The 26,903-nt window shown below is 34.3% G+C and overlaps 1 protein-coding gene across 1 annotated transcript in view; it reads left to right on the forward strand.

Annotated features, from left to right (window-relative positions):
* Nucleotides 1-26,218, forward strand: part of BTBD8 (BTB domain containing 8) — a 104,154-nt gene extending 77,936 nt beyond the window's left edge. The window contains exons 10-18 of the mRNA XM_004752601.2: nucleotides 9,719-9,901; nucleotides 10,572-10,709; nucleotides 11,574-11,703; nucleotides 14,129-14,190; nucleotides 18,701-19,412; nucleotides 19,671-19,755; nucleotides 20,139-20,278; nucleotides 21,746-24,073; nucleotides 25,351-26,218. Coding sequence (XP_004752658.1) covers nucleotides 9,719-9,901; nucleotides 10,572-10,709; nucleotides 11,574-11,703; nucleotides 14,129-14,190; nucleotides 18,701-19,412; nucleotides 19,671-19,755; nucleotides 20,139-20,278; nucleotides 21,746-24,073; nucleotides 25,351-25,820 — 4,248 coding nt within the window. The 3' untranslated portion in view covers nucleotides 25,821-26,218. The remainder of the gene's footprint in view (nucleotides 1-9,718; nucleotides 9,902-10,571; nucleotides 10,710-11,573; nucleotides 11,704-14,128; nucleotides 14,191-18,700; nucleotides 19,413-19,670; nucleotides 19,756-20,138; nucleotides 20,279-21,745; nucleotides 24,074-25,350) is intronic.
* Nucleotides 26,219-26,903: the final 685 nt, after the last annotated feature.

Here is a 26,903-nt window from a genome sequence, read left to right on the forward strand (position 1 = left end):
CATTAAGTTCCATGTCAAAACATAGCATCCACTCTTGATAAAAACACTCTGCAAAGGAGGGATAACTGGAATATACTTCAACATCATAAAGGCCATATTATGAAAGACCCACAATTATTATTATCCTCAATGGGGAAAAATATGGTCTATGGTCAGGAATAAGACAAGGATTCCACTCTCACCATAGTACTGGAAGTCTTAGCCTCAGTGATCAGAAAACAAAAAGAAATAAAAGGCATCCAAATCAGCAAGGAAGAAGTCAGACTTTGGCTATTTGTAGACAATGCGATACTCTATGTAGAAAACCCCAAAGATTCCACAAAAAAAATGCTAGAAATAATACATGAATTCAGCAAAATCACAGGATATAAAATCAATGTGCAGAAATCTGTTGCATCTGTACACCAATAATGAAGCAGCAGAAAAAGAAATCAGGGACTTGATCCCATTTGCAATTGCACCAAAAACAGTAAGATACCTAGGAATAAACCTAACTGAAGAGGTTAAAAGACCTTGTACTCTATAAACTCTAGAATACTTATGAAAGAAATTAAAGGACATCAAGAAAGGGAAAAACATTCCATGCTCATGGATTGGAAGAACAATTGGGAAAAAATGTCTCTATTACTCAAACAATCTACACATTTAATGCAAACCCTATCAAAATATCACCAGTATTTTTCACAGAGCTAGAACAATCCCAAAATTTGTATGGAACCACAAAAGATCCTAAATAGCCAAAGTAATTTTGAAAAAGAAAAGCAAAACTGGAAGCACCACAATTCCAGATCAAGCTATATTACAAAGCTATAAGAATCAAGACATATGGTACTGGCACAAAAACAGATAAATAGATCAATGGAACACAATAGAGAACCCAGAAATCAACCCACACCTATATGGTCAACTATTATTCAACAAAGCAGGCAAGAATATTCAATGGAAAAAAGAAAATGTCTTCAACAAATAGTGTTGGGAAAACTGGATGCAGAAGAATGAAACTGGACCATTTTCTTAGACCATTCACAAAAATAAATTCAAAATGGATGAAAGACTTAAATGTGAGACAGGAAACCATCAAAATCCTAAAGGACAACACAGGCAGCAACCTGTTTGACCTCAGCCATAGCAACTTCTTACTAGACACCTCTCTGGAGGCAAGGAAAACAAAAGCAAAAATGAACTATGGGGACTTCCAAGATAAAATGCTTCTGCACAGCAAAGGAAACAGTCAACAAAATAAAAGGCAGCCTACAGAAAGGGAGAAGATATTTGCAAATATCTTAACAGATAAAGGGCTAGTACCCAAAATCTGTAGAGAACTTATCAAACTCAACACCCAAAAAATAAACAATCTAGAAAAGAAATGGGCAGAAGATATGAACAGATATTTTTCCAAAGAAAACATACAGATGGCTAACAGACACGTGAAAAGATGCTCAACATCACTCATCATGAGGGAAATTCAAATTAAAACCAGGATGAGATACCACCTCACATCTGTCAGAATCACTAAAATTAACCACACAGGAAACAATAGTGTTAGGATTTGGAGAAAGGGGAACTCTCTCATACTATTGGTGGGAATGCACAACAGTGTAGCCACTCTGGAAAATAGTATGGAGCTTCCTCAAAAATGTAAACAGGAACTACTTTATGTACCAACAATTGCACTACTAGCTATTTACCCAAAAAAATAAAAAATACTGATTCAAAGGGGCACATGCACCCTGATGTTTATGGCAGCTTTGTCAACAATAGCCAAATTATGGAAACAACCCAAATGCCCATCCACTGAGGAACGGATAAAGAAGATGTGGTGTACATATACACAGTGGAATATTAGCCATCAAAAAGAATGGAAGCTTGCCATTTACAATGACACAGATTGAGTTGAAGGGTATTGTACTAAGGAAAATAAGTTAGAGAAGGACAAATACCCTATGATTTCCCTCATGTGGAATTTAAGAAACAAAACAAGAACACATGGGAGAAAAAAACAGAGGTAAACAAACCATAAGAGACTTCTTAAGATTAAGACAGAGAACAAATGGAAGGTTGATGGAGGGACGAGGGTTGGAGGTGGACTAGGTGGGTGATGGATATTAAGGAGGGCACTTGATATGAAGAGCTCTGGGTGTTGTACGTAAGTGATAAATCACTGAATTCTACTCCTGAAACCAATATTGAGCTGTATGTTAACTAAACAGAATTTATGGACACCTGGGTGGCTCAGTCAGTTAAGTGGCTGCCTTTGGCTCAGGCTGTGATCCCAGAGTCCTACATCAGGCTTCTTGCTCAGCAGGAAGCCTGCTTCTTCCTCTACCTCTGTGTGCCATTCCCCTACTTGTGCTCTTTCTCTGACAAATGAATAAATAAAATCTTAAAAATAAATAAATAAATAGAATTTAAATAAAAATTTGAAAAGAAGAAAAGTTCCATGTCAGTCTAGTTTACACTGGTAGCCCCAGCCTTAGAGCAGTGCCTGGCACATATTAGGCAACTCATGTATATTGTCAGGTAAATAAATGAATGGATAAGGATAAGATATAATTCAGGTATGTACTGGAATCACAGAGGTTTAAGTGATTAGAGGGATGAGAGCAGTAATTTGAGATGAAGGATAATTTCCAAATAAAATAGGTACATTAGGATATTCCTAACAACTTTAAAAATGTACCAGAGACCTGGAGACAGGCAATTCCAATATTCTGCTGTAACTGGAATGAGAAGAGATAAGTCTGGGGCGAGGCTAAGGCCAGATTTGGGAGGGATCTTAACTGAATGTCTTGTTAAAAAGTCCGATTTTTTTTATAAGTGGTAAGTATGTGAATTTAATTGTAGAATAAGCCCTTTATGTACTACGCCTCTACCTCTGTTATAATATTTTATTTTAATTTTATAACCCTAATCAGATTCTTAGAAGCATTGTGAATGTTCTTTTTTTTCCTTTCAAGAGAGATGAACAGGTGAACATCAGAACAGCGAAACATCCAGTAGCCTTTGGTATTCTGATAATTATAATGAAAATTTGAAATTATGTCTTTCTTTGTCTTTTTTCTTTCTTATGTCTTTCCCCACTGAGCAGAGAGCCCAATGCAGGGCTTGATCCCAGGACCCTGAAATCATGACCTGGGCCGAAGGCAGAGGCTTAAACCACTGAGCCACCCAGGTGCCCCCTTCATATTTTATTATGTAAATAAAATATTCTTAGATTTTGATTTTAAAAATAGGGTATTTAAAATAGTCCTGAGAAAACTGGACAACTACATGCAAAAGAATGAAATTGGACCATTTTCTAACACTATACACAAAAACAAACTCAAGATGGATTAAGGACCTGAATATGGAACCTGAAACCATAAAAATCTTAGAACAGAGGCAGTAGTATGTCTGACATGGTCATGGCAACATTTTTCTAGATAGGTCTCCTCAGGCAAGGAAAACAAACACAAAAATAAATTATTGGGACTACATCAAAATAAAAAGGTTTTGCACAGTGAAGGAAAGCATCAACAAATAAAAAGCAACCTACCAAATGGGAGAAGATATTTGCAGATGATATAGCCAATAAGAGATTAATATCCATAATATATGAAGAACTTACACAGCTCAACACCAAAAACCAAACAGTCCAATTAAAAAATGGGCAGAAGAGCTGAATAGACATTTTTCCAAAGCAGATATACAGATGGCCAACAGATACATGAAAAGATGCTTAGCATCACTAATCCTCAGGGAAATGCAAATCAAAACCATAATGAGATATCATTTCACACCAGGCAGAATGACTAGTTATCAAAAAGATAAGAAATAACAAGTGTTGGTGAGGATATGGAGAAAAGGGAACCCTCATAAACTATTGGTGGGAATGCAAACTGGTACAAGCACTGTGGAAGACGGTATGAAGTTTCTTCAACAAATTAAAAATAGAAATACCATGTGGCCCAGTAACTGCACTAGTGGATATTTACCCAAAAAAAAAAAAAGAGAAAACTGGTTCAAAAAGATAAATGCACCTCACTGTTTATTGCTACATTATATACAATAGCCAAGATATGGAAGCAATCTAAGTGTCCACTGATAGAGAAGATATACATACACATACACAAATACACACAGAGGAATATTATGCAGCCATAAAAAGGGATGAGATCCTACCATTTGTGACAACATGAATGGACCCAGAGGGTATTATGCTAAGTGAAATAAGTCAGACTGAGGGGAAAAAAACACCATATAATTTCACTTATATTTTGAAACTAAAAAACCAAATGAAAAAACAAAAAGCAGAACCAGACCTATAAATACAAACAAAATGGGGTTGCCAGAAGGAAGGGGTGGGAGGATGGACAAAATGGGTAAAAGGTAGATACAACCTTCCAGTTATGGAACAAGTAATCGCATAGAGAGAATAATCTGTCGTACTGTATTAGCATTGCTTGGTGACAGATGGGAGCTACACTTTTGGTGAGCGAACTATAACGTATAGAGAAGTTGAATCAGTATGTTGTACACGTGAAAGTAATGTGTGTCAACTATACTCATATTTAATACTATTAATTTTTTTCAAATTAAAATTTAAAATAAGTTATCCAAAAAGTGAAAGAGCAGGCGGTCTTGTTAGTCTTCTTTAGTTCTAATTCAGGTCAGTTGCAGGTGCCATGATGCGTGCTTTACTCCATAGGTGACTTACATCAGTCACCTCCATTGGTGACATGCCCTACACTGTCATATACCAAGGGAGATAAGAAAATGCTGCATTGAACTATATTTGGAGGTTTTTGTTTGTTTTTTATTAATGTGAGGGCAGTTCACTAAGATGTGACTGCTCCCTTCTCCCATGTACAACCACTGTTTTGGGGAAGAAGGGAAAGCAGGGAGGAGGCATGAGTATATGAGAGAAAGGTGTTAGAAAAGTTATGATTTTATAATGTGTAATTACTTGAACTATCTCACAATAAGATTAAATTTTTCTTTGTCAAAATATTTTGTTTAAACCCCTTAAAAAGCAAATTATGAAAAGTTTTTAAATTGGGGAAAATTAAAACAAAAGTAGGTATGGGTATGGTCACTAGGGTAAATCAAAGTTGTGTATATTATGCAGTTAGTCCTAAGGCTAAAGGATAGCTAAAGACCTATTTAACACAGTATCATAAGAATTGGGAAATAAGATGAGTCATTTTTTTGTTTGTTTAATATATGGTATTAAGACAATGAGGAAGCTAGCTAGAAAATTTTAAGTTGAATCTATACCTCACATCCTAGTATGCCAGGGATATATTCCAAATAGATCAAAGGTTCGAATGTGGGGGAAAAAGCCATTAAAATACTACAGTAAACCCTAGGAGAAATATAACCTAGGCAGGGGAGTGGGGATATAAAATTCAGAAGCCTTAAAAAATTCTGATTACATAAAGATGCAAAATTTCTGTGTAGTAAAAATGACGATAAGCAAACTGAAAGACAAATGACAGTTCATATCATACTACTTATTCTAATTTTCCTAATACAGAGGATTTTAAAAAATAGTACAGAATTAGTTCACAAATAAAATATAAACACTTCTTAATTTGATGAATAAATCAACTTCATTTAAGAGAAATGTACATGGAAATTACAGTATCAAACCATTTTCTGAGTTTTAGAATAAAAATTAGCACAACTTTTGCTGTGTTTTTCAAACTTTTTTGACTGTGACTGAGAGTAGAATTTCTTTTTACTCTGTAACCCAGTATACTCACACATACAAAACTGAAACAAGTTTCACAAAAGAATACTTACCATTATTACATGATGTACTGATATTTCCTATTTTTCACTTTTCTTTCTTTTTTGTTTTGTTTTCTAATGCTGACTGTAAGCCATTAAAAATATTTCTCTAGGTTGCCAGGAGAGAAATCTACAGTTTGGAAAACAGTTCTCCATTGAATATATATTGGCAATGGTTAGGATACTTCTGGTGCCCCACCTCATATCCTCTTGGCCTGTGTAATAACTCTAGCCCATTGCTGCAGGATCTACCTGCATATGCGTATAGTCCGACAGCACTTTCCCTCAGCCACATCACACGTATTTCTCACTTTCTGGCCTAAGTCCTCACTATCACTCAACACAGTGTACCTACAACTCAGTAATTCTGACACCCATGCAAACCTGGAAGTAGAAGGATGTTAACACCCCAGGGAATAAGCCTTGATTAATGGGAGGTGGAGCCAGTGGTCAAACATTACCTGTTTTGTCCCTAGGGCAGTCCCCAGCAAGACTGAGCCCCAGTTGTCAATAATAGTGAATGCTATATCAGTGTGTGTCAAACTTTAATATATACACAAAACACTTCAGAATCTTGATTACATGTAGATTCTAATTCAGTAAGTCAGAGGTGGAGCCTGAGATTCTGTTGTGTTTAATGAGCTCCAGGTGATTCAGATGGTGTGGCTCACACTGAGTTGTAAGGACCTAGAAAACATATCCTTCCATTGACTTTCCCTCCTTCCCTGTTTCACTCCCCTAATACCTCAGATTCTCTTGGGATCATTTCCCAAAATGAACTATCTGCATACAAGCCTGTTTCTCAGGCTTAGGGGTTAGGCAGAACCCAGGCTAAGACAAGTAGTAATGATCCATTAATTCTGTTTCTAGGAATTCATCCTATAGAAATGTTCCCATATGTATAAAATAATTTTATTTACAAGATCTTTCATTACAACATTATAACAGCAAAAAAATGGAAATAATATAAATATAAGTAGAGGGTTGGTTGAGTGACTTACTGTACTGTGGGCTGTTATACAGCTGTTATAACAATAACAAGGCGCTTTATATTCAGATAAGAAAAATATTTAAGATGTATGCTAAGCATAAAGGGTGAGGATAGAGTGTCATTCATACTAATGCCTCCTCCATGAGAGTAAAATAAAGACAATATGATATATATTTCTTGTGTGTGTATGTATGAAATAACTCTGGAAAGATACAGAAATTAAATAATATTGATTGGGAGGAGGGAAAATGCATGGCTTGGAGACAGGAAATGGAAGGAGACTTTTCTTAATACTGCCCTTTATATTTTGTTAAGTTTGGAGCATGTGTTAATTATTGGATTAAAATTTTTTGTGTTTGGTCTAGAAATGTATTAATTTTCTTCTCAGCCTTCTTTGAATGCTAACACTGAATGTTACATATTCAGATCAGTATTGGAATAAGATCACTTACCACCTATGTTATCATTTATGTCCATATTTAGTTTTCCAACAGGTTCTAACATAAATTATCACTATACTTTATATCTGTATTTTTTAAAAAATTGCCCTTGGAACACTGAAAAACATTAAATTATTGTCATAACACATAACATTGTGTATAGTAAGCACTTGGTAGCTACCTGCCAAGTTTATCTGAATACCCTGCATTTGGCTTCACCACCAGAACAGTGCCTACGGTAGAGCAAATTGCCTAAAAGCACAGTTATTCAGGATATCACCAGAGGAGGGAAGGGTGATGGTACTAAAAAATAAAAATAAAAAAATTATAGCAATGTATGATATTTTTACTCTAATAAAGCAAGGGAAATATATAATACATTTTAAAAGAATTCTTAGGAAAACAATAATTATTGGTAAGTGGGTAAAATGTTAAAAGTTTTGTTGTTCAAGTAGAGGGTATTATGCTAAGTGAAGTAAGTAAATCAGAGAAAAACATTTATCATATGATGTCGCTGATACATGGAATTTGAGAAACAAGTCAGAGAATCATGGGGGAGGAGAGGAAAAAAGGAAATGGAATGAAACCAGAGAGACAAACCATTAAGAGACTCTTAATCTCAGGAAACAAACTGAGGGGAGGCGAGGCGGGTGGGAGGAATGGGGAGGCTGAGTGATGGACACTGGGAAGGGTAATGGCTATAGTGTGTGCTGTGAATTGTGAAAGACTGATGAATCACAGACCTGTACCCCTGAAACAAATAACACATGATACGTTAATTTAAAAAAAAAGATAAAAAATGTTTTGCTGTTTAAGGATTAAACTTAATTCACTTTAGGAATTCACATATAGACTCTCACCTCCTAGTGATGCTAAAAAAATGAACAAATATTTGAGGGTCTACTATGACCCAATTCTGTAGTAGGCCCTGGGGATATAGTGGTGAGCCAAAACAGACAAGGTTTCACGCTCAGTAAACATAAAGCCTACTGAGAGACAGATATGAATCAAGGAGTTGTGTTCATGATCAAATAATTACAAATGAGTCAGGTACTCTAGAGAAAAGGGACAGGTTTATATATAAAAGGAATCTGATATGGGGCTAGAAATCAGGGAAGTTAGAGTTTGAGTTGAGATCTGAAGCATACAAAGGATGTGCAAAGTTTACATCATGCAGCCTTTGTTAAGAATTTCATTCTGTGGCTTCCAGATATTTATCAGCTATTGTTCTGTAACAGACTACTACAAAACTAAGTGACTTAAAATTACAGTTTATTATTTCTCATAATTTTGTGGATTAAGTGGGTGATTCTTTCACTGATTCTTCTGAGTTCCTTCCCACTCTGTGTGGTCTTTCTTAACCCAACTTCTTCGTGGCTTTGCGATACCAGAATTTCAAGAGCATAAAGAAAGAAGCTGCAGGGCTTCTTCAGTCCTTGACTCTGGAACTTGCACAGTATCACTACTTCTGTAAGCAGGTGAAAAGGCCAGTCTAAATTCAAGGGATGAGTAAATAAATTCCACCTCTCGATGGATAGAGCTACAAAGAATTTGAGGCCATGTTTTTCAATCTATTATAATCTATTGGGTAACTATATGTACTCATTAGTTATTTACTAAGCATTGTTTTAAGAACTAGAAATCAAATATGAACAAGATACAGTAATGTATGTATGTTGCTATTTTTTTCCTTTTCCTTGGAGCACATGGTATTTGTAAATTATCATTCTATCTTCCACAGGGATCACTATTCATGAATATTTTTTTCCCATGGCATAAAAATGAATCATCAATAAATGAATAAAATATAGAGTCTTACCTAATTAGGAGGGGGGAAAAAATCACTGGAGACTATAAGTAATTTTTAACCTTTCTAAATTTATAATAAACTACATGTATTTTGTAGTTAGAAAAGAATTAAGGTTATGTCAGTGTAGCTGTACAGTTATGAATGATATCTATAAGCACAAAAACTAATCCAGTAGTGAAGATCTCAGGTCAAGTTTTTCTCTGTAGTTATATTATACCTCTGTTCTCAGGTTTGTTTTAGTGATCTTTTAGAGGTGGTTTGTTCCCAGCTCAAAGTTTGCCCTTTTGAATATTTCTTTGTTTCTTTTTTTTTTTTTAAGATTTTATTTATTTATTTGACAGACAGAGATCACAAGTAGGCAGAGAGGCAGGCAGAGAGAGCGAGCGAGAGGAGGAAGCAGGCTCCCTGCTGAGCAGAGAGCCGTATGCAGGGCTCGATCCCAGGACCCTGGGATCATGACCGGAGCCGAAGGCAGAGGCTTTAACCTACTGAGCCACCCAGGCCCCCCTCTTTTGGATATTTCTGAATGAATGAATAAATAAATTATAAGTAATGACAAAGACATTAGCTACCTGGAATTTTGTTTTTTGTTTTTTTTTGTTTTTGCAGAAAACATCATAAGAAAACAAAGGTATTTTATTTGCTTAGAAAGTTATATTATGAATAGTAATCTAACATTTTTTCCAATTTTTTTAAAATTGTAAGAATGATAAGAATGCTGCTTTTATTCTGATGGAAAGTGACAGGCTAATCATCAGTTTACCCAGAGTGAAGTGGACAGAAGTAGCACTGACTATGGCATCTCAGCTACAAGAAGAATGTATTGCCTTTATTATAGAAAACTTCTCCAAGATCATTCAAAGTGAAAATTTTGCTCTTCTCTTACAGGTACTATGTCTAAAATTATATCCTATATTTAGCCCCATCTTTGTGTTCTGATTACTGTTATGTAAGAGTTTTTAAACGCAGGTTGCCTTTGATTAAATTAGTGTGACTTAAATAAATTCCATAGCAGATGGCATGCTTGCATAGGATTTAGAGCAATGATGGACAGGATTTTTGGCTCACAAGATAATGAAGGCAGGAGGGGACGGGTTTGAATGCACTGGCAAGGCATAATGTAACTCTGGCCAGCAGTAACCCTCAATCAGCATAAGCCATATTTTAGAAACCAGTCATAAAGATACTGTTTTGTCAGTAATACAGTTATGATCAATGCAAAATTCTTGGTCTTATTGGGGACCCACTTGTTCTAAATGTAGTTATTGAATAAAGAACTTTGATTATTTATTTCTAGTTCTGTTTTTAGGACTATTTTGGCTTCTAGGGACAGTGTATGTGTTGTGTGCAGATATTTTTTTTAAAGGAAAGGGATTTTTATAATAAGTTATTGTTATCATAATTATGTAATTATAATAATTATTAACAGAGAAAATAAGTTTTCTGGTTGACTTCATATGGGCAGTTATGATGAATGGTCTGTTGTTAAGCCAGACTCTCACATTTCTTACACATTTCACATGTATTCCTATTAAATATAAATTTCTATGTTTTGTAGTCGCAAGCAATGAGCAGCACAGCTGATCTATTGGACAAAATTTTAAAAGCAATTGAAGAAAACATTACCACTGAGAATAGTTGCTCTCTTCTTATGGCTCTGGACATGTTACTGAACTCTGACAGTACAAAGGAAATGGTATTAGTGATGAAATTCATTTAAATGATATAATATTTGAATTGTTTTAAGATTTTAAAATATGTGGACATCTTAAATGTTTCATGGTTCATTGAAACTAGATAATGGAGATTGGTTATTATCCCTACTTTCGTGTCTATTTGGAATTTTTCATAAAATAAAAATTTTTTAATTCCATTTACCTCTAAATAGACTTACTGTAAAAGTTCAGAATTTGGCAGTTTGACTCACTAATTCTAAACATAGTATGGTACTTAATATTAATTGGTATAGCATAACTCTAGTATTTCTCCTGTGTCGCTGTATTAAATTTCCTAAAATTAGAACGTATAGAAAAATTTAAATAATTTTAATCATCTTTTTTTATTTTATATTATTAATCCCTTTTTACCCTCAGAAAATCATATTTAAAATTGGATGGATTAGGAAAAAGCAAAATTAAAATAATACTTATTTTAAAATCTACTTAATCAATATTAGTAAGCTTATTGCAAATTATTGACAGTTTTTATTTGTTCAACAAGAATGATAAAAAATTTCATCGTATTTATTACTATTATATAGAGTATTTGACCTTGTAATGTCATAGTTGATTTGAAAAGGCTGTAGAAGATATTTATGTAAAGGCTATTGGTGATTTAAAATAATGTTTGGTTGCAAGGATAAGGTTTAGCTTCATGTTTACTATAAAATTCTGTTTTTGACGAGTAAGCCTTCATAAATAACATATACCCGATGATTTTAAAAATCTAAGTGATGACATCATTGATCTAGCTTAGGAGTAAGTAGATTCGGAAAGGAATAATGACTGGTTGCTATGACAATGTGGCTCTCACCAGCTGCTGATTTGTTGCTTGAACACAGGGTTTTACGTGCAAGATCCAGGCTCTGCGTGATAAGCTGTGGATCTTCCTGGTTCGGTCTTTCTATGCTGTTCGTCACACAGAAAGCTGGAAGCTGATGAGCACAGATGATCAACAGAAAATCCAAGCAGGTATATTAGCCGTGAGATTTTTTATTCTTATTTTATGATCTCTGTGATAAGAGACCTTTTGAGGGGATGCTAATAAGTGGTAGGATTAACATTGTTTGCTTCTGTTCAATAATAGCTTGCTATTTGAAACTCATGATAGTATGTTTAGGCAGTTTTAATAAATCATGCTTGACTGTTCTTGGAAAATGACTCATTTCCTTTATATATGTATTTATCAGTTTTTAATCCTACTCTATAGTAGCAGCAATGTTCCAACCAAATTTGCTTAAAAGCGTTTTTATAAAGAGGTTAAAAGTATAGGAAAATGTAATTCACGTAGAACATATTACCAAACATACTTTCTCTTCCTTTTTAAATATATTTTGCCTAAAGCTTTTCCATCTTTTGCATAATGTATCATTTCTTGTGGTTTTGTCTAAACTAGATGGCTTTATTTCACAATTGATTGGTTCAGTGATACGATGTGTGCTATTGCAGAATGTCCCTCAGGAGCCGCACAGTGCTCTCTGACATTTAATAGGTACCATTTAAAACATTAGCATTAAACAAAAGATGTGTATTGCTCAGAATGTATGTTTATTTCAAAAATATTAAGATAAAAATGTTGAGGGTGTGGAACTAAAAATGGCTTCATGACTATTTTTGGGTTAAAGCAGGTGCCTTAAAAAAATATTTGCAGATTCAGCAAGTATACTTTTAAAAACATTTTAAGAGACTATATTTTAGAAAGTGAACATTTTTTACTATAAAATACAAAAGCCATAGGTGATATATTCTTGATAGTACATAGATATGTTAAATTCTTTAATGGAATAGTCAGAATATGCTTTGCTCTGGCTTGCATTATGAACATAACATGATTGTGTAGCTGGATGTGAGCTGAGGAGCACTTTTTCAAAGACATTCCAACAAAATAATAAAAGAAAAAAATCATGAAACAATGAAAATCAAGGTCTTCAGGAATTTGAGATTTTTTCCTTGTGAATATATCTGTACTGATTTTTGGATGACGGTTAATTTTTACTACAAAATCTATTCAATGTGAAGAAATAAGATCGGCATTGCATGAGTAGGTGTCATTCAGCTCTCTTCTGATTGGTAGTAAACTTTGTTTTTCTTCATTTTAGAGGATTTCATAGTTAAGTTGTGCCTTAATATTTTTTATCTTTATTATATAAAGTGCTAATTACAAATACATACAAATACATATATACACACACATGTAAAACAAAATGTATTGGTAATTGTACTAATTGTCAAAAAGAACTTTTTAATCTATCCCATCAGTGTAATAATATCTTTTTTCTAATCTTTAGTATGTTGAATTATAATGAGTCCTGACTTATGGATAGTTACTGCATTGGGAAACCTCAGATAAAGGAGTGACTCTAGATTGTCTTTGTTACAGCATTTCTTACATTCTGATTGAGTTACTCACCTTTGGGAGAAATCTTATATTAACTTCTTTTTGTATAGGATTGTGCAAAGTCATTTGCTCACTATTAATCAGTCCTTATAATGCCATTTCTAGGATCCTGCTTTGTGTTATAGCATAGATCCTATAGGATACAAATAGAAGATGCAGTGGAAGTGTTACATATAATTTATTTTTCATCGGCTGTTTTAGTAAATATTAAATGGTTTTTTGAGATTGTATTTTTCCAAACTATGGTTTATATAGTTAGAAATATAACCCTCAAAAAAGAGAACTATATTAGCTGAACTGTATTTATAGCTCTCATCCCATTATTTCTTTATATTTTCCTGACGTCATTCAAATTCTTATTTGAAGAGAATAAAAACATGAGTTCTCCAATAATTGCTATATAAACCTGATGTAGAAAGTGAATTCTTATGTAATTCTGAAAAGGACGGTTTGAGGGTTGTTTCTTGTTTTATTTTCAACAGAACCTAATTTTTTTCTCTTTTCTTTCCTTCTTCCTCATGATATCTCTGCAAAAGCAGGAAATATTTGTAGTTAATTTCAGCAAAGTATTTTTACATTTTTTAGGATAGGATATGAGAAGGTTCTCATATTTAATGGTTTATAAAATATTACATTTGCCACAATCTGTAATTTTTTGAATTTAGAAAACTAAATGAAACCGATTATCTCTAAAATTTCACAGCTTGAGAAAATTCTGCTTTTTTGTAAATTTATGAATCCTCATGAGATTTTACATTTCTTACTTATTAATTTTAATTATGTAAAATCCATAGACACCAGAAAATAAGATTGAAAATGGGGTTCTTTAAAAAAAAGTTCTAAAATATAATGGAATTCCTTGCGTGTACTAGGTTGCTTTTAACCTTTCTTAAGTTACTTCCATTAAAACATAACCTTTTTCTGCTAGCGTACTGTTTTCCCTCTACTTTTATGGTAATGATAGTATTTCCTATAAAAATAAATTGTTTCTTTCTACAGCTGCATTTGACAAAGGTGATGATCGAAGACTTGGCAAGAAGCCTGTATTCAGTAGTTCTCAGGTAAACTTTTAAAATTTCATGGGTCTGAATGAAAAAGGATGCTAAGTAATTTAAATTTTATTTTGTTTCAGTGATTATTTAAATGTATTCATTAAAGCCATTTCTTAATGAAAATAATTTTGAGTCTTTCTTCAATCAAGCTATAAATTTTTAAATGATGTGAATTTTTAATATCCAGCTGGCATAGGAAGTGAAATATTCTGCCTTTTTTATTTCCTTGAAAACCTTTTTGGCAACTAACGTATTGAAGCTATTCCAACAGATCAGTAGTTGTCTAAAATTCTAGACCTAATTCAATGTCTAATTTTCTAATTAACCTACTTCTTAAAGAAGATTTTAGTTGTCCCAGTTTTCTCAATACTAAGATTTTAATTCACATAATACATTTTTGGTGTGAAAAAGGCAATTCATACGAAGAGTATAGTTAGTTGTGTTTTACTTTTAAAAGTTACTTGTTATATTTATATGAAGTATATGAAGTAGTCAAACTCAGAAAAACAGGAAGGAGAATAGCGGTTGCCAGGGGCTAAAGGTATAAGGAAAAGGGCAGTTTTTCAGCGGGTATAGAATTTCCGTTTTACAAGACGAGAAAGTTCTAGAGATTTGTTGCACAAGGTCTATATAGTTAACATTATTGTACTTCCCACTTAAAAATGGTTAAGATGGTAACTTTAGTCATTTTTTTTTTTTTTTTACCACTTCCCACACACAAATGACTTGGTATATTTGTTACAATCTGAGCCATTTTTCTTCTGCTAAGCATGGAACACTTAGACTCCCCGCTGACCATTCTTAGGTATATGGTACAGTACCATATAGTCTTAGGACATTTTTCTAAGAAAATACTCTTAGGACATTTTTCTCTATGTACTGATTCCCTCTGTGTTATCCTCAGTGGTTTTTTTTTTGTTGTTGTTATTGTTGTTTGTTTTTTGTGTTTTTTTAGGCTTCCCAAGAATTATTTTATCTGCCTTTCTTTCTGCTTTTCTACTCACTGTTATCAGCCAAGCTTGTCCTCTTTTCTTGCCTTAACAGCAAAAGAGAACAGTCTCATTGTTCTTCTTCCCCTCCTGACATTCAGGTGGCCTGGGGGTTTATACTGTTAACCATGGTGGGAAGAAAATAGGGTAATATTGTAATACTGTTTCCCTGAGAAAGGCAGAATACTGACAGGGGTGCTGGACTTGGGATAATAAGAGTTAAAATCTTGACTTCACTTTTTCTTTTTTTTCTTTTCTTCTTTTTTTTAATCCTTAGCTAGATTTTCACTGGTTTTGTGAGGGAGTGAAATGGAAAAGGTGTGGTCTCTATGAGGCCAGAAGACTGAGCACAGGATACAGGTTTCCTGGGGGGTCTTTTAGCTCCATTCTTTATCTTCTAAGGTGTTTTTTTCCTACTGGGAAAAACAGGGGCGGGAAGTGTGTGTGAGTGTGGGAGGAAGCCTCTTCAGCCAAGTGCAGGGATTGCAGCACTGCCGACCGGCACAGCTGCCAAGACAGTGCAGCCTTGATTTCGAGTTTGTTATCTCTGCCATCTGTGAGCTAGCTATCTCTAAAATGGACTAATAAAACCTAGCAGAATTCTTGGGGAAATTAAGTGAAATAATTTATGTGCAATTATTTGGTACATAGTAAGTGCTCAATAAGTATGGAATGAATAGATGTGTTTTACGAGATGAGATGAAATCTGGAAGTGGGAGAAAGATAGTGAGATAAGACAGAGAGAAAGGTTAAAGAAGAGTGCTGGTACTAGAATACTTAAGGTAATGTCTGGGACTTGTTTCAAAATAAAAGGGAAATTTATTATCCGAGTAAATGTTTTAAAATAAAAAAAAATAAAAATACAAGGGAAGTTAATATATGAAACAAAATTGGCCAAGAGCTGATTGCTGTTAAAGCTGGGCAATAGGTACCGGGGGTTCATTATACTAGTCTATCTTCTTTTGATTATGTGTAAATTTTACTACAATAAAAAGTTAAACAAAAACCAACAAACAGAAGGAATCATACTGGAACCAAAAGGGTGTCTAAGGGGAATTCTCTAGAGGATAGCTCTCTTTTCTCATTTTTCTCATTAGCATGTGGTCTCATTTTTGTCGGTAGCAGGCATCTTCCCACCTGGCCATTTGTATATAAGAAATATATGTAAACTTCACAGATGTAAGTTAGAGAATGCCTAGATGTATGTGTATACATTGAATCCTCATCATGCTATACTATGTTAATATAAAGTTTCTAAAGGAGTATGGTTACCGCATATACTACATAGATCTCACCCATAGCATGATGCTTTAAAAGAGATAGATTCAGGGCGCCTGGGTGGCTCAGTGGGTTAAGCCTTGCCTTCGGCTCAGGTCATGATATCAGGGTCCTGGGGTGGAGCCCTGCATCAGGCTTTCTGCTCAGCAGGGAGCCTGCTTCCCCATCTCTCTGCCTGCTGCTCTGCCTACTTGTGATCTCTCTCTCTGTGTCAAATAAATAAATAAAATTTTTAAAAAATAAAAGAGTTCGATTCAAGGATTTGGTAGATTAAGTAGGATCACTTTTAAGGGTGAGAAGAAGTCTAAAATCAGAAGTCTGCCTGGTTTTAGGTATTAAAAATAGAGAAAGGATTTTTAAAAAAGATTTTATTTATTTATTTGACAGGCAGAGATCACAAGTAGGCAGAAAAGCAGTCAGAGAGAGACAGATTGGGAAGCAGGCTCCCCGTTGAGCAGAGAGCCCGATGCGGGACTTGATCCCAGGATCCTGAGATCATGACCTGAGCCAAAGGCAGAGGCTTAACCCACTGAGCCACACAGGCACCCCTTTTTTTTTGTTGTTGTTTTGTTTTGAGCTAAGATTTGATCAAGAAAACAAAAAATGAGGACCAAACCTATTTGAACTTTTATAAATATTACATAGAATCCTGGAACACTGCACTGAGTAGGACCAGTCTCTACCCTCTAGAAATAAATAATATGAAGCCCAGAGAGGTTAATAACTTCTTAACTATCCTAAGTCAATAAAGCTACGACAACCCAATGATTCCTTTATTAGGACTCTACCTCTCTTTTCCCTAAACTCAGACAGGTTATTTATTACTTTGTGTGTGTGTGTATTCCCACCCCCATATATGTTACCTTAGACAGATTTTTAATGTAAATGGAGGTTTTCTATATTCAGAAATATTAGCCCTTGATTTGTATATCAATATATTCTCAGGTTTGAAAACATGTGTCACATTTTCTTGAGTATCCAGTATGTTATGGGCACAGTATTAAGGGATACAAAGATGAAGACAGCATAGGCTCCTCCTTAGACCTTTGCAGTCTCATTCAGCTTTTCAAAGAGGGGGCATATTTCATAAAGAGTGGCAATATAATCTTAAAATTTTATTCTGCACTTCCCAGCACTTTTTAAAATGTTGCTGTTCCCTTGTATAGCAAGGTTGATTATAACCAAAATGATACAGGCACATTGTCTTCAGTGTCTTAACTGTTCTTCTCTTTTCCTCTTTTTTACCTACTTCACCTGTTTCTAGGATCCTTTTTCCTCCACTTTCTCCATATTGCTAGTGTTGTGTTACTATTTTGTTTCTTCCAAAAGCCAAACTTTTCAGATGTACTGTCTGTCTTGTTTCCCAGAGGCTTGCAGCCCAAGAGCCCACCCCCAAGCATTAAATCTTTAGTGATAAAATTTCAGACATTTGGGATAGGATTGAAGAGACAGTTTTTGGTGAAAATCTTTATAAATGTACCTCAAATTATACCATATAAATGACTGCCTGCTTAAAGCAGTAAATCATGAGCTCAACTCCCACTGCCATCCCTACAAGCATGTGACCTTGGTAAATCACATATCAGCTTTAATCCCCAGTTTCTTGTTTATGAAATAGAGATAGCAACAGGAGCTCTCTCATAGGAGTGTTATGAATATTAAGTGGGATAATGCGTGAAAAGGGTTTTAGCACAGAACCTGGGAGTGGGCCTCAAAAAACATTGGACATTGTTATCATTGACCCAAGCCATCCTGACACCTTTAGGTGTTAATCTCTACCGTAATTTCACAAAGCTAAATAGTATGCCTTTTTAAAATAACATTGTCTTTTAATTTTTTATGCTGTATTTCAGATTCAATTAAGGTAATGTGACCAAAGACACATTCAAGTGATCAAAGATGATTCAAATTTTTTTTTTTTAAGATTTTATTTGTCAGAGAGAGAGAGGGAGAGAGATCGAGCACAGGCAGACAGAATGGCAGGCAGAGGCAAAGGGAGAAGCAGGCTCCCTGCTGAGCAAGGAGCCTGATGCGGGACTCGATCCCAGGACGCTGGGATCATGACCTGAACCCAAGGCAGCCGCTTAACCAACTGAGCCACCCAGGCATCCCAAGATGATTCAAATTTTGAGTGGCCCTATATTGTAATGTGATCTTTACTTTCTCCTCTTTGAAAAGCTGCTTATTGAAACAAAGTATTGTAAGTCAAGTACTTCCATCAAGTTATAAAGAATTTTTTTTCTTCTTTATAGCAAAGGAGACAAGTTTCTGACTCTGGTGTTATAAAAAACAAATCTTGGAGAGGAAATACCAAGAAGGATTGTTGGAGTTATCCCTCTACTAAGCAAAAGATGAAATCTGATGGATTAGTAGCATCTGGTCATTCATCAAGTACTAATAGAAATACTATAAATAAAACTTTGAAACATGATGATTTAAAGGAAAAGAGTGGTACAAAAACAGCATCTAAGGTTACAAAAGAACTTAAAACTGGGGGAAAGAATGTTTCTGGAAAGCCCAAAGCTGTAATAAAGTCCCAAACAGAAAACAGTGATAATGCTAAGTCAGCAAACAAGTCGCCTAGACAAGCTGTGGAAAGGTGTGCAGCAGCGTCAGCAAATGGACAGAAAAACTCATTAAATGAGAAAGGAGTGAGAAATCAGGAAGGGCACATTACAGGTGCCAGGCCCAAGGTACTCACTGGAAACTTAAATGTGCAAGCCAAAGCAAAGCCTTTGAAGAAAGTGACAGGAAAAGATTCTCCGTGCCTCAGTATCGCAGGAGCTTCCAGCAGATCGACCAATTCAAGTATGGAATTTCTGATTTCCACTGAATGCCTGGATGAACCAAAAGAAAATGGATCTGTAGGAGAAGAGAAGCCTTCTGGTGATAAACTGACCTTTTGTGACTCTCCAGGACAGAGAGTGAAAAACAGTGTGGAAAGTATCAAAACTTCTACTGTAGGTGGGTTTTAGTACTCTCACTTTTAATAGCTCCTGACAGTTAAAGTTCCCAGAAAAAAAATGATTCTGTAGTTGGATGTTTATTTAGTTTCAAATTCCAAAAAACATTTATTTACATGTGTTCATGCAAACTGAGAGAAAATATACTTCTTCCCACATTAATGTTTATTTTTAGATATAGTGTCTGGCCAGTGAATTTATGCATGGCTTTTACATATTCAACGTTCGGTTTCATGATGGACTTTTTCTTAATTTACAGTGGTAAAATCTCGACCTGCTTCAAAAGTTACCAATGGAACTTCAAATAAAAAAGGCATTCAAGAAGAAACTAGTATAAATAACAAGTAAGTCTTCATTCACTATTTTACATGTACATTAGCTTTCTCTGCAAGTTAATTATGCGCTAACTTCTAGCTAAATACTTTTAAAACATCTTTTCTTCTTTGTTAGGGAATGTATTTATTTACACAATATTTTAAAACTTTATTAAAAGAAGATAGTGTATGAAAAATGATATATTACATTTGTGACACTTGATACGTATTGCTTTGTCATACTTGACCTGCAGGTTTACAAATTTAAAGACCTATGAACATAAGATTTTTCAATTTTTAGAAAAAAAAAGATAAGTTTTAATTTATTTGAGAAAAAAATATATTTTGTAATATGAGTCTTAAAATGTCATGTGTTGCTGAGTGCAGTACTGACTGCAAATCATTTTTCTTAGTGTGCTAAAGAAGGTCACTAACAAAGGATATAGTGATCCAGTACCACAGGCAATTTTAAAGAAAAAAGGAAATGGCAGTGGATGTGCTACAGCCCAACAGAGGACAAAAAATGCCGCATCTAATCTTGCTAAAACTCAAGGTAAAGCTGATACAGTCCTGGGTATTACTTCTGTGTTTAAATTGAATAAGCAGAACTCTGATGTGGAACTTTAGCAACAAATAAGAATATAACAGGGTTTCACTCGTTTTACATTTGTGTCACACTATAGAGATAAGACTTTACCCTTTTACTTTTAGATAAGTATTTTTAAAAAAGATTTATTTGAAAGAGCGTGGGAGCCAGCACGTAGGGGGAGGGTCAGAGGAAGAGTCCCAAACAGGCTCTGGAGGGCAGAGCTGTGGAGGAAGCAGGCAGATGGATCTCAGGGTCCTGAGATCATGACCTGAGCCTAAGCCAAAACCAAGAATGAAACCCAGGCACCCCTATATAAGGATTTTGGTATTTCAGGGTGTGGGTTTGGTTTTTATTGTCTTTTATGAGAAATAATTAAGGGAGTCAATAATTTATCTGTATTTTTAGTCCTTTTATAGATTATGCCTAGGTTTCTTCAGTTTCATTGATATCTATAGGAATTCCACGTGCAAAACCAGCACTAATATTAGAGCCTTTTAAAAAGTAATGGTACAGTCTTGAGCACTGTGACATGTAGGGAAGAATTTTCCCTCTGTGCTGTGCCTGTTTTGCCATGTTCTAAGAGAGAAAAGCATACTGATCAGATTGCATAATGACATGCAGATGACATAACAACTGATTTTAAAATTAATTTGCTTTATGTATTAAGCATTCACATAAGTGTGAGCAGTTTGTAAAAACCTAAAAATAATTTTGAGTTAGATAATTAATGCTGAAAGTGAATTTTAAAATAAGCTAGAGAAAAATTATCCAAGTTTTAGTAATAAATATTAACATTTACAGAGGTTTGGCAATTCTGTTTCATAGTTTTAATTATCATCTCTAGGACTCAACCAGTGTAAACAAATAGATTCTCAAAATTAATCCTTGCCCTCCAATTAGCATTTTTAGTTTCCACTGTACATCTAAGTTGTCAGTCCAAATGATCTACAATAATAATGGTCTTGTTATGAAAAATAAATTAGTTTTGTTCATGTTTGACAGGAAAATAACCACAGGAATTTCAACATTTCTATTTTATATTTAGTTTGATGCTCCTTTTAGCTGTGTGGAACAGTCTTTTTCTCCAAAAAACTTCAAAGGGAAGACCCTTCCTGCTCTTTTGATATAAGAAAATCAGATTTTTCCACCCTCATATATTTATGCAAATCTAATTCTGGTGTAAGGATCAACACTCTTGAGGAAAAAAGATCCTATTTAAATAATTTTACTAAGATGCTACAGTAGTCCCCTATATTTGTGATAAAAATTTTTTTATTTTATCATGTTCCTGACACCTAATCTTCCATAGTCCATGTCACAGGTACATAATTTCTTGTTTATTTTATTTCTTCTAATGTAATTGAAAAACAAATACTGCATTTCATTCACAAATTGGAAAGTACTTTACATTTTTAAATTTTCTTTTCTTAGGATCTCAAGGAGAGTCACCAAATTCAGTAAAATCTTCATTATCTTCAAAGAAGTCTGATGAAAATGTGACAAAATTGGACCACAATACAGCTGCAGATAAACAAACACCTAAGAGAAAACCTGTTAAGCAAGGACACACATCTTTGCCTAAGGTTAATGCAAAAATAGCGGCAATGCCTAAAAACTTAACAAATCAGTCTAAAAAAAGTGAAAATTTGAGGAATAAAGAGTCAAAACAGAAAACACTTCCTGGACAGGTTATATTGCATACTAAGCCTTCTTCTCAAAGACCTTTAAAAAGTGAAATATGTGTTGTCCAAAAAAGCAAGCTTCATGATGTACATGATAATAATAATAAGGATGATATTTCTGAACAGAAGCTTCATGAACCTCTAATTAATGTCACATCAGAAATCAACGGTAGAGAAGCATTCCAGTCATCATGCAAACCTGACCCACAAAAGCCATTAAACAATCAAGGAAAAGAGAAGTTCGTATTAGAATGCCAAAGTATTTCAAATCTGGATAAATCAATAAAACATGAACTAGAATCAAAACGGATTTGTTCAGATAAAAGTGAAACAAAATTTTCCAGCAAAGAATCAGATCAATACAACACAGCTAAAATACATTGTCTTTCTGATAGGAGTGATAACGTAGATCCAAAATTTTACAGCACCACTGTCCTAAAATCCATGATTTCAAATCACAGTGAAAACTCCTTGAACTCTAATCCTGTTTGTGATTTAGATTCAGCAAATGCAGAGCAAATCCATCCAGTATCAGATAGGGAGAAGCAAGGAGGGAAACAAGTTATAAACAAAAAATTAAGCACTAAATGTGTCCAAGATGTTCTACCATGTGTTGCTGAAAGGACAAATGGTACTTTAAATTCTGTCCAAGATAACAGAAAATCTAAAATTCATGTAGAAGAACAGAAAATTCCTAGTTACTTGTCTGATGACTCTGCTATGAGTGAAATCAAACATGCTACAGCAGACTCAGATATTTCTTCCAGCTGTGTTTTGGAACAAATATCGGGAAAAAATTCTCCTAAAGATATGGAAACAACAGAAACTCCGGAGAGCCATGAAACTCCAGAAATTCCCTTTATGAGCCACTGGAATTTGAGTACCAGTGGTCTGCATCAGAGAGAAAGCCCTGAATCTGACACTGGCAGCGCTACCACATCCTCTGATGACATAAAGCCCAGATCTGAAGACTATGATGCTGGAGGGTCTCAGGATGATGATGGGTCAAATGACAGAGGTATTTCTAAATGTGGCACTATGCTGTGCCATGATTTTCTTGGAAGAAGCAGCAGTGATACCAGTACTCCTGAAGAATTAAAAATATATGATAGTAACTTAAGAATTGAGGTGAAAATGAAGAAGCAAAGTAGTAATGATCTTTTCCAAGTTAATTCAACAAGTGATGATGAGATTCCTAGGAAACGGCCAGAAATTTGGTCTCGATCTACAGTAGTTCACCCTAGGGAAAAAGAAAATATTCGACGTGGCAGTGTCCAGTTTGCACAAGAACTAGATCAAGTTTCTTCCTCAGCAGATGAAACAGAAGATGAAAGATCTGAAGCTGAAAATGTTGGAGAAAATTTGTGTACATCTAACTCAGTTCCTCAGCAGTTTCAGGGAATAATTAATTTGGCTTTTGAAGATGCAACAGAAAATGAAAGCCACGAGTTTTCTGCAACTAAAAAATTCAAAAGATCAGTCTTACTTTCAGTAGATGAATGTGAAGAACTAGGATCTGATGAAGGGGAAGCCCATACTCCCTTTCAGCCTTCTGTGGATTCTCTTTCACCTTCTGATGTTTTTGATGGCATTTCTCATGAACATCATGGAAGGACTTGCTATTCCAGGTACACACAAGGAAGTGAAGGTAGTATTTTAGAATGTAAACAAGATAAAGGCAACAGTGTTTATAAAAACGAAAGCTCTCTCTTGGGTCCCAGTAGCATTGACCCATCAAGAAAAGATAAACAGAGTGCTTCAGCCACAGGAAAAAAGTTCACAGTAGATGTCCTGTTCAAAGGAGGCAGACAGCTTCTTCCAGAAGATAAAATAAACAGTGGAAGCAAGGTAGATAATGACTTTCAGCAACGCAGCAAACTCTCAGATAATGATATAAAATCTCAAGAAAGACCATGTCATTTGGAGCTTCATCAAAGAGAACCCAATTCTGACATACCAAAGAACAGCTCTACAAAATTTCTGGACTCCTGTCGGAGTCAACTTCTGCCTCAGGAAGGTCAAGTGAAAGAGAATCATTCTACAGCTACCAAAAAAGCTAATATTGCTTTATCTGCAGGTAATGTACAGAAATAGAAATGCTAAATCCGTAAGAAAATGAGTATATAGATTTTAAAGTTGTAAGTAGCCCCAAATGTTATATTTTAGTTAGAATAATTAAGCAACAGATACAAATTTCAAATGAAAACTTAAATTTCTTAATAATATGAAAACTAGCTAGTTAATCTTTATTGTTCACTTAAAATCCTAGTGCAGAGTTAAGATCTAGCAAAATTTTGGTAATTATTAGAGGTAATCTATTAAGAGATTTTACTTGAAATAATAAAGAGAAAAACTTAGTTTGCTATTACTTATTTATGTCTAATTTAACATAGAATTCTTGACTATTAGAAATTTTATTATACAATTGGATATGATTTATGGACTATGCTAGTATATATCTAAGAGGGCTGTGCAATAACTAAAATAATATAACTAAAAGCACTGAACTATTTTAACTAGATTAATTATTATAATTTATATGCATTTTACAGAGATTAAGACTTTGAGGATCACTATAATTCTAAAATTTTCAAGTAAAAAGATAAATTTCCTAAAAGAGATTATATTTAGAAGTAATGATAATATATGAAAAAAGCCCAGGCTTATTTCATATGTATAGATTATTTCCTGTCTAATTGTTTTGTGTGTTTGTCTTCCTTATTAAAATAATTTGAACTACATTTAAAATATTTAAAATATGCAATAGTGACTGACTGCATAGCTATTGTATATCAGAACTAAGAAAGACACTGATCAATAGCCCTTGTTCAGCAAAATCACAACAGTAGGGAGCTCTTTAAAGTTGTATTTTTTGTTTGTCCTTGCTTGCATCCTCTTTTGCATGTGCAATATACAAATAAGGCTTTAGATAAAATGTATTTATTACCCTTTTGGAACTGACTTAACTTAAAAATCACCATAAAATAACCATGTCTTTTTTTCTCTTTTAAGTTCATATTATAGTGAATTAGATACATGTGCGCATTCTATGTTTATGTTTAAATAATTTTTGTTTTCTGTATCACACATTTTAAAATTAAAGTATGGAGAATTACTGTTAGTTGCCTATGTTGATTTTGCTGCTAAACATCCTTCGGTGTTTTTGTTTTTTTTTTTAATATAGAAAAAGAAATGCCTCAATAATCTTGTCAATTTTGTATAAGTGTTATTTTTTCCATTCTGTTTTTTTTTTTGGACTATAACTGTTACATTGTTTTAATATTGTTCTACAAAACTCTGAGGGGTACCAACATGAGCAATTTTTACATTGTGTAGTATTATGAATTATTTCAGGAGACATAGATGATTGTGACACACTGGCACAAACCTACATGTATGACCATCGGCCTTCAAAAACCCTCTCTCCAATATATGAGATGGATGTAATAGAAGCATTTGAGCAGAAAATGGAATCAGAAACACATGTTACAGACATGGATTTTGAAGATGATCAGCACTTTGCAGAACAAGATTGGACACTATTGAAGCAACTGCTCTCTGAACAGGATTCAAACTTAAATATTACGAATTCTGTTCCTGAAGACTTAAATTTAGCACAGTATCTAATCAAGCAGACACTACTTTTAGCACGAGACAGCTCAAAACCTCAGGGTAAAGCACATGTTGACACTTTGAACAGATGGAGTGAACTAACCTCTCCCCTTGATGATTCCTCAGCAAGCATCACCATGGCTAGTTTTTCCTCTGAAGACTGTTCACCCCAAGGGGAATGGACAATTCTGGAACTGGAAACTCAGCATTAATAGTATTAACACTTTGGAAAATTTTGAACTCTGCCACCACTTTATTTTTTGATGCTTATATTATATCCAAATAATTGCATTAGCCAGAGATAGACTGTCCTTAATATTGAGGGAGTCTTTCCAATTTGTTGAGGTAAACATAATTTGTTTATTAATATATCATATGTAGAAAAAAGTGTTTTTCTAAAATTTTTGAGCATGTTTTATTAATTATTAGAGGAATTAGTAGACTTACAAAGAAACCCTACAGTTTTCCTTTCCTAACTGATCATTAGTTCACTTGTTTATAATTCAAGGATTTAAAATGTGAATGCACAAGTAGATCAGTTCCTTTACTTTTTGCTCTGCATATGATAACAGTAATTTAACAATAAAAAAACTTGCTGTGCTTGTGTCAATTTATGTATAGTTAATCAGTGAGTAACATTCAAACTCAGGTTGGTGTGATTGAGCCTGATAACTGAATATTAGAAGAAACTTTCACTTTCCTAACAGTGCAGGTCCAGGAAATTGTGAAGTAAATGCACTTCAAATTTCAATCACATTGCTACTAAAACAGAGAAATGGAATCCTTTATAACTATCTTTTTTGGGACATATCCAAGGAGAGGCATATGCCCTTGTCCATTTGTTTCACCTATACAGACTTAAGAGTTAGTTAATTGCTCTTCATTTTCCATCCCATATTAGAGATGATGTTTTGGAACTATTCCAGCAATAAGCCTGCACTAAATATTAATTTTAAAATGGGTACATGAGTCATTTGAGTAAGTTAAACTGTGTGTGTATGTGCACACACATGCATATATGTTTGCTTTCTCCATGTGTCTGTATAATCTGGTTCCTTATTTCCTGGATCACATTGTCTTTCAGTCTATAATTTTGGTAGCAAGACAAAGATAAAAATCTCTTCTACAAAATGGTACTGGAGAGCGAACGCTTGGATACTTACTTCATTATGTGGACATTGCTCTTAGGATGATAAAATTTAGTAGAATTAGCCTCTCTCAAAGATATGTAACTAACATAATTTCTCTAAAATATGTCAAAAGTAAAGAAACCTTTTGGTTTAGAATTCCTTTTC

The sequence above is a fragment of the Mustela putorius genome, unplaced genomic scaffold, assembly GCF_011764305.1.
Source record: "Mustela putorius furo isolate JIRA1106 unplaced genomic scaffold, ASM1176430v1.1 tig00003853_pilon_pilon_pilon, whole genome shotgun sequence".
Lineage (NCBI taxonomy): Eukaryota > Metazoa > Chordata > Mammalia > Carnivora > Mustelidae > Mustela > Mustela putorius.